General features: G+C 40.4%; 1 protein-coding gene across 2 annotated transcripts in view; it reads left to right on the forward strand.

The window, feature by feature from the left end:
- Window positions 1–12,322, forward strand: part of LOC116694764 (excitatory amino acid transporter 2) — a 31,700-nt gene extending 19,378 nt beyond the window's left edge. For both annotated transcript variants that reach the window (XM_032524640.1, XM_032524639.1), the window contains exons 2-11: window positions 2,444–2,583; window positions 4,356–4,508; window positions 4,814–5,064; window positions 5,442–5,589; window positions 6,109–6,235; window positions 6,437–6,670; window positions 6,759–6,953; window positions 7,753–7,887; window positions 8,028–8,221; window positions 10,393–12,322. In XM_032524640.1, coding sequence (XP_032380531.1) covers window positions 2,454–2,583; window positions 4,356–4,508; window positions 4,814–5,064; window positions 5,442–5,589; window positions 6,109–6,235; window positions 6,437–6,670; window positions 6,759–6,953; window positions 7,753–7,887; window positions 8,028–8,157 — 1,503 coding nt within the window. In that variant the 5' untranslated portion in view covers window positions 2,444–2,453 and the 3' untranslated portion in view covers window positions 8,158–8,221; window positions 10,393–12,322. The remainder of the gene's footprint in view (window positions 1–2,443; window positions 2,584–4,355; window positions 4,509–4,813; window positions 5,065–5,441; window positions 5,590–6,108; window positions 6,236–6,436; window positions 6,671–6,758; window positions 6,954–7,752; window positions 7,888–8,027; window positions 8,222–10,392) is intronic.
- Window positions 12,323–12,710: the final 388 nt, after the last annotated feature.

Genomic DNA, 12,710 nt, shown 5'->3' on the forward strand with positions numbered 1-12,710 from the left:
AAGTCCCAGTTTCTAAAAGAAGCATCTCAGACTCATTTAATTCAAATACATCTCATATTTCTTCTTTATGGCAGAGACAATTAATTCTAAACTCATAGCATATATATCAAAGCTAACATCATGTAGAGCAAGGAGAATTTTCCCCTCAGTAAAATATATCTGTAGCATTACCAAAACACCTACTGATGTGAAATGACAGTTCTCCGCTGTAGCTGATTACTCTTTGCTGTACATTTTCCATTTTCATCTATCACCGGGTTGCACAAGCCCACTCTCCCATCTGTCTCTGACGTGGTGAGAGAAGTGCTAATTAGAGAATCATGACAGAATAATATCCGAACTCAGTGACGTCCAACGGCTGCTTCCTCTCTCGCCTATTGCTAAAAATAATGAAAGAGAGAGAAAAGGGGGGACAATTCAATTAGCAGCACTCATAACTCTTGTGGAATGGGATTGCATGGTAATGCCCATTTTTCAGGGTTTTATTCCTGGGGTTTTACTAATTCATTCAGCTATAATCTGAAGAACAAAATAATGATGGCTACTGTTTGCCCGCTCTTCGCATGTATTTGCTGTATTTCAAGCTTCCCTTTGAAATTAATAAGAAGAGACAGGACCGGTCCATCTGTGTGCCTGGAAGCTGACCAGGTGGTCTCCCTATAGCTCCGCTTAAAAAGCAGCAATACACAAAGCTGGGGGAGGGATGTGTGTGAGCGTGTGTGTATGTGTGTGTGTGTGTAAATGTGTCAGAGTGTCAGGGTGGGGGGGGGACTGAGTACCTAGGGCCTTCATGTATAGAGGGCCCGAAAAGATGCTAGAATGAATAGCTGTGGATGCAAGGAGGGGTCCATTGAAAATGCGTTTCTACAGGGCCCGGAATTTTGTACTGTGCCCCTGAGGTTGTGTGTGTGTGTCCATGTGAAATTATTAGCAACTAACTTCACAACAACAATAACACCATAAAGATCCTTTGTTTGCAAGGAAGTTTTCTAAAAGCTGCCCATTGGTTTGAGCTCCCCGTCTTGCCTTTGATCAAGCTTAAAAAGAAAAACTTGACAGCCAACATGATTCATTTCTATCAAGGGTTCTGAGTTTATAGTGGACTGTCAGAGGAGGGTGTGAGGACAAAATCATTCACCTCACCATTGAGGCTTCCATTTCTGAGTTTTAGGCCATGAACCGCAGGGGTTGGGTGAATGGTCAAAGTCACATATTCTTTTGCTTTTCTTTGTATTGCCATCCCAGCAGGCATTTCCATTGGCTTATTGGAAATGAATAGGAACACAGAGACATTTTTATTTTCTCTTAGACAAAATACGTCAAACCATGCAACACAGTTTGATAGATTATACCTGTGACTTGTTGAGGAGAAGATGAATATTAAGCTCTGGCAGAGTTATTGAACACTTGTCTAACTGGGATGTGACAGGCACAGCTGGCTCTCTTCTACGTTCACACTTCGCTGGGAGTGCAGGAAACTGTTCCGTGCTCCCTGTGATGGGAAATCACCTTTTAATTCAAATAGGGTGCGTGATCGAGGCCCCTAGTCCTACCATTGTATTTGAGTTTTTTTGTGTTTCTAAATTTATTGTTACACTATCATTACTGAGAGAAAGAGAATCTATTGAGGGGGTATACGTCTTAACATGCATTTATTGCTCAGATTGCTCCTTTTCTTTGTTATTCATCACACTTTTTCACTGTCAAATGAGCATCTGTTTCCCTTTTTATCACTGTCTTAAGTGGATGTCTAAATACACTCTATAGGGGATTTTAGTCTCTGGCTGTCTACACTGTGAACCACCCTATACAATTTTTAATTAAAAGACATACATACATTTGTTTAAATTGTTATTTTCTATAGTTTTTATAATATTAACAGGTTTGAAACTTGTTTTCAGAATCTAGTATAACATTACTTTTCAGAATTTCATGCCATAAAAACTCCATGCATAAAAACTACCCTGGAAGCTATTACGATCAGTCAAGTTGCGTAATGTACACATGCCTATAAATCCTTCAAAAAGAGTTATTATTTTATCAAAATACAGAACTTCTTAACATAAATCTTTTTAATAAATTGACTTGAGTTGCTATGCGCCTGAAGTATCGCCCCCTTGCAACTTGACTAACAACAGCTTGTAGTCAGCTTCCATCTGTTGGCTGCTATAGCAACCAGTTTTGGAGTGACAGCTTGAATGCTTAACATTTTTCATAATGTACTTTTTTTTTTTTAAATAGAGATATATTTTGAGAGACATCATGCACATCCAGTCAACACAATGCCTTGTTCTTTCTCACAGTGACCCCGCCTGACAGAACATAACCATATGACCCACTGTATAGTGACTTATGCTGTAGAGCCGATAGTGTGTTTTTAAACGGGTTCAGCTTGATGGATTTTGTAAATAACAGATGCACTTGTTCTTTCTCTCTGTCACAGTGCCAACAGTATGCCTAAACAAGTTGAGGTGAGGATGCACGAGAGTCACCTGGAGCCCATCGAGGCCAGGCCTCAGTCCAAATGTGCCAACATCTGCTCCAAGATGTTCAAGAACCTTCTGCTCACACTCACCGTCCTCGGTAAGTCACCTCGTTGCCAAAGTATTTTTCCTTCTTTCTTCCTTAGGGATCTGACAATAAAACAGGGCCCGCTGGAGATGGGTAGCAAACACCACTGAGCTCAGTGTTCTGTCAACCCAGAGCTTGATTATGCAGCTTCCTCGTGATATGAAGAGAAGAAGCCATCTGTACTAGCTCAGTGCACCAGGCAGTAAGATGACTATGTGTCCTGACCTTCCCCTGCTCCGTGCTACCTGTTGCTGTCAAACGTTCTGTGCAGGACTGGGCATCAAAACAGCCTCTGGTGGTGTATAAAAAATATTTAGATTATAGCGGAGGCTTACTGTGCCTGGGCAGGGGGTTAATGAAAAGAAAGGGCACAAAAGTCATGCACATTCTGGTTATAGGCCTTGAATCAGATTTGTATTTAATTTGCAGTCAGTATCATTTATATGTTCTTGTGCCTGACAGCTATGTGGTCCCTTCCAATCTTATTTGCCATAAGCATAGGCTGTGAACCTGGTAAAACTGTATGAATGCATATATGTGTGTACATTTAATTTAGCCATGTGTCTGCCTGTGTCCTGCTTGCATGGATGTGTCTTTGTGTGAGTATGTGTAATGTGGACATCTCCCCCCACTTGGCAGGAGCTCTCGCAAAGCAAATGAGCCAGCATGATCATTGATCAACTGTCACTTGGCAGATAAGAGCTTGGATGGGATCTTGCAAATGGGCCAAAGGGAAGGCACAGGAAATCAAGTGCCATCCAAAACCATTGGCTGTGTTGAATCCACAGAATGCTGCAAGACCGGAGGACGGATTAAAGAACAGAGGAAAGCTCAAAATAAAAAAAAAAATTAAAAAAAGGAAGGCTTTTGATTTCAGTGTGTGTTATTTAACAACGTCTCAGCCTGTGTGATCTTTGGCAGTGGTGTGGTAGCAGAGGAAGTGCAGCCCCGGGGTGGCATGGCGGAGTTTTGTGTGGGTTGAGATGGACAGACACGGAGGCCAACAACCAGGCCTGGTACTGTAGGCTGGGCTGCAGGGGTTGGGGGGGTGGGGGGTTAGCACACTGAGGTCATCTTTACTTTCAGCAGCAGAAACATTGTGTGGCAGCTTGGCAGGAAAAGAACTGTTAGTTGGAAGTGGCGTATGTCAAGGATCAACAGTGGCTTTGTCAGGGAGGGGCTGATCTTTCAAATGACAGATTTCAGGCTTCTAGAGAGTGGAGTGGAGGCCTAAGGATAGGCAAGTTAGCAAAAAAACCACTGGATGGCAGAAATATCCCAGTGAAAATCTCCCTTTTATTGAATCCTTGTGTTTTTTTTACTTGCCCTGCAACAAAGTAAGAAAACCAAATCTCAAAAACATTCAGGGAAGCTGACATGCTGCCTCCTCCCTACTGCTTCAAAGATCTCATCTTAATCCTCAATGAGCTTTACTCTCTCTCAGCAGGCGTCCGTTTTATCCTCTCAACCCACTGTCCTCTTTAAGCATGTAACAGACAGCCTGTTGTACATCTCCAAACAACTGAGTTGATATGAGATGGATCAGTTATTAAGGCTTCTTTAAGGAGACAATCATTTGTTATTTCATAGATTATATCTGCGATCTTCCTATTTGACACACAATGTACCCATAAGAAATTAATCTAACTTTTTTTTATATCATTTTAATGTTTAATTTTCTACTCTCTGACTTCTGAATATCTGACTTCCTTTCTGATTTTCGTCTATTTTGCCGTCACACATGCTTGCAGTTTCACTCACCCATTCTCCTCCCTGCACTTCAGGTGTGATCTTGGGAGCCGTATCAGGGATGTTGCTTCGTGTCGCCTCCCCGATCCACCCGGATATTGTCATGGTGATTGCTTTTCCCGGAGACATCCTGATGAGAATGCTGAAGATGTTGATCCTGCCTCTCATCATCTCCAGTTTAATCACAGGTGCAGTGTGACTAATTCCTAATTGCAAATACATAGATTATTAGAAGAATATTAGATGTTTCAAAACATTTACTGCTGTGTTTGCATTGCAGCACATGTGCAGTTGAATTTGACTACAAGGGAAAATAAATATATTTTTAATTTACAATCTTTCACTGCTGTAATACAAAAAATACAGTTACTGCTGTAATTCTGATTCTGAAAACCATAATTGACTTCATGGCCCGCAGTATTAGGTCAACATTTTCATTCAATAACTTCAAGTAATGACCAGGTAAACACAATCTTGCTTGTTTTGTCTGCAGGTCTGGCCGGTTTGGATGCCAAATCCAGCGGTCGCCTTGGAACCAGAGCTATGGTCTACTACATGTCCACCACTATTATTGCTGCTGTCTTGGGAGTCATCCTGGTGTTAGTCATCCACCCTGGCAACCCCAAACTGAAGGAGCATCTGGGCCCGGGCGAGAAAAATGATGATGTGTCCAGCTTAGATGCCTTCTTTGATCTGATCAGAAACTTATTCCCAGAGAACCTGGTGCAGGCCTGTTTCCAACAGGTAATGGAGGATGAAGATAATATAAGATAAAATAAGTTAATACACATGATTTGATGCTGCAGTTTGACTGTCAGTGCAGGTGGTAGATGCTTAAAAAGTGCTATCTGAAAGTCACTGTTAGTCTTGGATGACTAGCATAACTTAATATGGAATATCATGTGTAGTCCAATATCTAGTTGGAGAAACTCACAAGCTTGTATGTCTGGAATTATGTAGGTTTGTACAGAAAAAGAACCCTAAACTTTATATAGTCTAGGTTTTATTAACAGAGAAATCTAAATGCACAATGGATTGTGAAGAAACAAATTTGCAAATATGATTTTCAAACAGTAGTCTATGGGTCATCAAACTCATAATCCTTTCTTCCTTTAACTCAGATCCAGACCGTCACAAAGAAGGTAGAGGTGGCCATTGAGGAGGATGTCAATGCCACCACCATGGATGGCCTGGTGGCTAACATTACCAAGGATCCTCAGTTCATTGTCAAAAAGTCCCTGCAGTTCAAAAGTGGCATGAATGTTCTGGGTATGTAACCATCCATAACCCATGTACAATTAACTTCGAACTAAGACTAAGTGGCTGACGACTCTGTGACGATGTAATTAGGCACAGCGGTGCTTTAAGCTAAATACAAATATAAGCATGCTTACATGGTCACAATGACAGTGGTAACATGCTGATGTTTAGAAGAGATAATGTATTGCATGTTCACCATCTTAGCTTAGCATGTTAGCTTGCTAACATTATCTTATTAGCACCTAATGGATATGGCAATTCATCCAATAGTTCAGATATTTCAGCCTGGCCCAAATTTGGATGACAAACCAACCAGCATTGCTGTTAGCATGGCTAAAAAATAAAAACAATATTTACATTATAACATTTACAGAGTTTCACAGTAGCAACCATCTGAACAAACTGAGCGTTTGTTGGCTGTAAATGTCCCAAAAAAATCACCAAAAATTGATCCTCTCATGTGGTAGTCATTTCACCTGTCCACACTGGTATTTCAAAGTTTGATACATTTATGATTTTCTGTCACAGGTCTGATTGGTTTCTTTATTGCATTTGGCATCTGCATGGGCAAGATGGGAGAGAAGGCCAGACTCATGCTTGAATTCTTCAGTATCCTCAATGAGATTGTGATGAAACTTGTCATCTGTATCATGTGGTTAGTATCACTAAAGAATCTCATTGAATCATTTTGAAACTCATTTATTTTGGGTCAGAAATAACTGTTGCCAATGCCAAGTTATTTCTTCAGTCATTACAGCATATGAGAAGATCAAGTGATCATGTGAAACAGTGTTTGTGTCTTGGCAAAGGCTGTATTTATAGTAGCTATTAACTAAAGATTTTTTGATCTCGTCAGGTACTCTCCCTTTGGTATTGCCTGTCTCATCTGTGGTAAGATCATCTCCATCAAGGACCTGGAGGTGGTGGCCAGGCAGCTGGGCATGTACATGGTGACTGTGATTATTGGCCTCATCATCCACGGAGCAATCTTCCTGCCCGCCATCTACTTTGCTATTGTCAGAAAAAACCCCTTCACCTTCTTCCTGGGCATCTTCCAGGCCTGGATCACTGCCCTGGGGACAGCCTCCAGGTAAGCATAAACTTAAGTGGGTAGTTGTTTCTTGGAATTTATACGGTGATACTAAGTATAACCTACCTTCTTCTGCTTTTCCCTCCAGTGCTGGGACACTTCCTGTCACCTTCCGTTGTCTGGAGGAGAACTTAGGTATTGACAAGAGAGTCACTCGTTTTGTGCTCCCAGTCGGTGCCACCATCAACATGGATGGAACTGCTCTGTATGAGGCGGTTGCAGCTATCTTCATTGCCCAAATGAACGGCATCATACTTGACCCTGGTCAGATTGTCACTGTCAGGTCAGGAAACACTCATTATAGTTTATCCATGTACTTTAAACATATATTTCCATAAGTTGTCATTTGCACTGCTAAAAGCCTATGTACGAAATTTTAATATCATGTTGTGAAATGCTGTAACCTTACATTATATTTCAACAATCCCTATATGTAAACAGACTTCTTAAGTGGACTTGACTGCACACAGAAGTCAGACTGTGGTTCAAGAAATGCTATTCTTACCAGTAACATAACAGTGATATTTGTAATTCCCACTATTAAAAGAAGGTTTGAATGGAGCCCTGATGATACACAGTTAGCTTGTAACAATGACACAAAAGGCATCTGTGGCTCAAAGAAGAAACTTCAGAGAAGACATTTTTAGTGGACAAAATAAACCACCGGGAGGAAACTACAACATGTGCCAGTGTCGTGCCTCATGCTGAGCAGGACAACTAACACCAACCAATTATCTGTAACTATCTTTCCCCAAATGCTCTTCTGTTAATAGAGTAAGTCAATGATGGACGAAGTTAAGCTTGACATTTCCAGGGCACATCGAATCAGGAAACCCTCACATTAAACATCCTGTCTCACATTTAAACCTCTCTTCATGTGCGATGGAGGACCCACTCTGGGTCTTTTCAGCTGCTGCTCTCCATACAAGTGTCATAGAGAATAAATGTCTCCATCTGTAGCCATACGGTGTAGCGATTTCACGTTCATTGGTGTCTGAGCTGGGTTGGTTGTGAAGGATGTGGTTAGGTGTAGTAGGTGTGGAGCATGTGATTGAGTGCTGCTTTGCTCTGTCTTCATCCAGCCTGACAGCCACCCTGGCCAGTGTTGGAGCGGCCAGTATTCCTAGTGCCGGCCTGGTGACTATGCTCTTGATCCTGACCGCTGTAGGTCTGCCAACCCAAGACATCAGTCTGCTGGTTGCTGTTGACTGGCTGCTGTGAGTTTGTCAAGACAAAAACATAGTTTTGCTTCTACATTAGTTTTTTTGTTTTTCATGTAGCTTGTATGATTTCCTCATTGGACGATTTGGAGTGTAGAAACCCCTCTTTTTTACCCTTTTTTTTTCCTCTCTCCCGGGGATCGATTCAACACGGGGAACGGGGGGGTGCTCCCCGGTTTGCGGGCACCCTTGTCCCACCTCCCCAAAGGGCCGGAGCTTGACGATTTTGGACGCACATGCACCCAAAACCCAACGACTTTGAAATGAGAGGGAAGCCCCAGTTTATTACGAGGGGACATAAAAACCCCCCACAAAAAAAATTTTCCAACCAGTGCGCCAAAAACCTCAAACCGTCCCGCTAGCCCCAACCTCTACCGCAAAACCCCGCCACTGAAAACAATTTGTCGTATTAGAGAATGAAAGGTACAATTAATGTTTTTCGGACTAGAGATTCTATAAACCCCTTTTGTTGCATGCTCACCTGCACTTTTGTTTAAGTAAAAAGGAAAACAACGTCATGTGTATGTACATTTATTTTTTTTTCTGGAAATGCACTTTTGTTGAACAAAAAGCCTTGCAAAAAGGTCTTTTTAGAAATGAGGAATCCTGCCTATGTTGCTGGATGATGACTTTAACTTCAGGGATTGCCTCCTTTTCAAAAGGGAGCCGAAACCCCATCAGCCCCTGGGAAATTATTTAGCACCCCCCTCTCTTAAAAAGCCACTGTTCCTTTTTCCAAAAAACAAACCCCGAAAATTTTAATTTTTTCCCCTTTTTTCTCTAAAATTTTTCCCTTTTTCCTTTGTAATTTTAAGTCCGGGGTGGTAACTTCTGTTTTTTTAAAAAAAATGTAGGGGTTTTTAATTTTTTTGGGTTTATTTCCAAAGGTTTTAAACCCTTTCATTTAGATTTAAAAGAGGCGAAAGTGTTAAAATTTAATTTGCATTTTTATACACCCTACATGACACCTCCACCCCCGGTCAGTGAGTCACCAGTTTGGCTTTTGTTTTTTCATTTTGACACCAGCTATTTTTGCCCATTGTGAGAACTGTGTTGTGAAATTGAAAGCTGTGAAGTAGCTCCCGTAATGTAAAATATAATGTGCTTTGAATTACGTTTTTGTAGTCCAGGCTTTTAGAATAATATATAGGAGTTCAGAGTGCTTGTTCCCTGATACACACACACACACCCTGGCAGAAAAGGTCTACTGATGAGCCTACTCATTTATTAAAGGATGAAAGGTGTTGCCTAGCAACGTTGGCAACCTGTCACACAAGTCCATAGTCTGTCCATAGTCAAAAGTTATATCCTCCTTTCTAAATCTCTATTTATTAACTGACATGTATATGTAAATGTGACACAAAAGCTTGCGATTCCCAGTATTCACCATGATTTTCTGTTGTCTGCTCTTTTTTGCCTGTAAATAGTATGACTCCCATTTCTAACCTTTTTCTCAAAAACGCAAACCACTGTTAGAGCTTGCAAAATAACTCCAAACCTAACAATGCATTCATTCAGTAGTGTGTGTACCTTGTTTTCGATGTAATCTGTCTATTTTGCAAGTATTTATTGTATTTTTTTACTGCCTGTTGAGTTTTTGGATACCATAAATAATGTGGTCTGTTCCCAGGTCGGTAAAGGAAATTGCACCCTTAGGACTACCTCAGTGGTTGTACAGAAGCTCCAGTATTCCCCCTTAGTTTTTGTATTTAGCAAAATAACTATAAGCGGCAGTGTTTTAATTGCCAAAGTACCCACAATTACAGAAAAAAAATGTCAATGTGTGAATGATTTCATTATCAAGAATAGACAGAGACCACCAAAGTTGTATCAAAGTTCATTTTAACTTGTGAACACAAGGAGACATTTTCCACAGTACAGGATAGAACAGAAAATGCCAAACTGGAAGCTTTCTATAGCCGCTTATTTATTCAAAGTGGATGTTACTACAAAGCCATAACAACGTCGATGTTGTCAGTTTATCTCATTGGGTCTGGGAATCTCCTCCGCCTGCTCAGCCCCCAGAAACATCCCGTGCCTTTCACTAGGACAGACGATGGCTCCATGGTTACCTTGTTTAGAGTGATCAGTATAACATGGCATTATTATGTATATAACAGTTTTAATAATAATCAGAGACAAAAGTATGTATCATAATTTTTCTAACACAATGTCATAAATGCTATCCTGGCTTTACAGTTATAAAATGTTTACAGTCACGTATGTTACCAAAAAGGTTTACCCTCAGCAACATAGCAGAATTGATTGGTAAAGTTGCTTTGTTGATGGCATAACGAGCAATAAATAATAGTCAACCATGTTTTATAAGCTACGTAAGCCTGATAGGCCAATTACCAGATTGCTTGACTAAAATGTAAGTGGGAGCACCGAATCAACAATGCGGTGTTACTTTTGATCCAAAGTTTGATAATGAATGAACAGTGTTTTTTTCTGTCTGTGGCTTGGATCAACTGTTTAGATTGCCCTGCTAACTGCTTACAGGTAACCTCAGCCACTAACGGCTCTGCTGCGGAGTGCACGCTTGTTGAAGAGGGACCATGGAAACATGAATAATGGCAGCACAGAGATCCCCCTGCTCCTGGGCTCCACAAGCTTTCCTATCTGGTGATGAAAAAAAAAAAGAGTGAATGAAAAAAAGTCACACGAACAGAACTACTAAAAAATTTTTTTTTTAAATTGTAGTTTAGTTTTCTTTTTCTTTTCTTTTTTATTAGTCCCTTTGAAGGTTTTTGTAACTGTCTATCTGACTGATATATAATACTAATTCACATAACCGTGAAATGATAACAGTGGATTTACTTTACCTGTTAGAGCACATTATGTCCATATAGCAGATACTTGCACAACATACTTCAAGGCTTGGGGAGGGAAGGAAGAGAAAACAAGTTAGATAAGCTATTCCTAGCAATATATCTGGGTTCTACATTCATGAGAGAATGTATTAAGATGAGAGAAGTGGCTGTGTAACATGGGATGTACTGAGATCATCTTCCATGTTTCATCCGGGCGATTCATTTTCTTATGACAGAGGATGAGTGGGAGTTTAAGCATTAATTATGACAACCAACGTAATGTTTGTACTCAACTTCCCTGCTTTATATTGCTGTCAGTACCATCGAATTGTTTGCACAAAGCCACCGCATTTCCTTGTCAGCTCAGTCTCTCATCTGAGAACATCACTTTTGATTCTCAATCTGTCAGAGACGTTCAAATGCATCTGACCGCATTTGCCCAGTATTACCCTAGCCCTGAGGTCCAGCAAACTGATGAAATTGTAAGAGGCAGGGAGAACAGTAATGAACAGGAAAACCACACTGAGCCTCAAAACATACAAGCACAATCACAGTGGAATTATCAAGCACAAATCATGCCATGGACGCCATTTTGAATCCCCCCATTTGTTTTCCTTTTTTTGTCTAATGTAAAGGAAAGGGACTTTGTTTCCTTTTGTCACCTGTGGAGTGAGATATAAAACTTGTTTGTGTGTGTGTCTGTGTGTGTGATAGAGAGAGAAAGAGAGAAAGAAAGAGAGAGAGAGAGAAAGAGCGAGAGAGAGAGAGAAAGAGAGAGAAAGAGAGAGAGATAGCTGGGGTTAAGAACATGATCAAGTCAATTATAGGGACCAAACAGGCAGAAAATCAATCAACTCACAGCGGCCCTTGAACGGCCTCCATGACATCGCTCACAACACATGTTTCTGTTTTCTTAGACTGATGTCCATAAACTGGCTGGCACAGCACCTGGTACATACCACATCATCTGAGGAAGCCTAAAAGCTAAAAAAACCACTGCCCAAAATGTGAAACTATACTTTCCCTTCCTCCAAAAAAAACCTTTGATACCAATGAAATTAAAAGTACATATGCGCCAAAATGATTATTGTAAAAGTAAACAATAATAAATTATTGACAAATCTAAATAAATCGTAGCACAAAAAAGATGATATAGAGCACAAACGGAGCTATAGAGCACAAATTAAGCCAATGTGTACAATTTGTCATGCACATTCCGTGTAGTAAAAAACTAAATTTCATGCACATTCCAATCATTCTATGTCGACACTGATCATTTTCCAAGTTTAAAAATGTAAACGGTGTTTTTATTTACGTACATAAGTACAGCAGAAGACACTCAGGCATGTTTACTCTTTTACAGAACGAAACTGTAATCCTAAAATGTGTCCTTGCTCACTATAGAGCTTAAAAACAATGGCCTCCTAACAGCACAACTTTTGAAAGCGTTGACTATGAAAATGGTGACAGTTCCCAGCAAAAGTCTTTGATGAAAGACAGTAATTTTTTAATATGATAATATGCAATATGCATATAATATATGGAATGATGCTCCTGCACACTCTTTGAAAGCCCAGACACAGCTATTACTGACAGAAACAGGAAGATAAAAAAAGAAAAGAAAAATACAGGAAGAAGGAGTGCAGCACTCAGCTGTCAGAAGGATTCTTGGCTTGCACAAACAGAGACAGATCAATGATAGCACAATCTTTTGGGAGGCTCACCAGATTCTTGTTTAGGCAGACCTAAAAGGGTAAACAACAATATATTTTAGCCAACAGAGCTCAAGACTGTTTCTACAAACCCTAGATGCTGCAGCTGTGTGTCCATATTGGTGCAAATAGTTGTTTTCTTGTAGGAAACTCAGAACAGATCAATGGACACTTCACATGCATTATGTCAGAATGTTGCCAACCATCAGGTAATAAGAATACACATTCCTCTCATAGAACCAAATGGCTTAAAAAAAACTTGCAAACAGAAACCATGCTGGACTGCTGGCTGTTA

The sequence above is a fragment of the Etheostoma spectabile genome, chromosome 8, assembly GCF_008692095.1.
Source record: "Etheostoma spectabile isolate EspeVRDwgs_2016 chromosome 8, UIUC_Espe_1.0, whole genome shotgun sequence".
NCBI classification, from domain to species: Eukaryota; Metazoa; Chordata; class Actinopteri; order Perciformes; family Percidae; genus Etheostoma; species Etheostoma spectabile.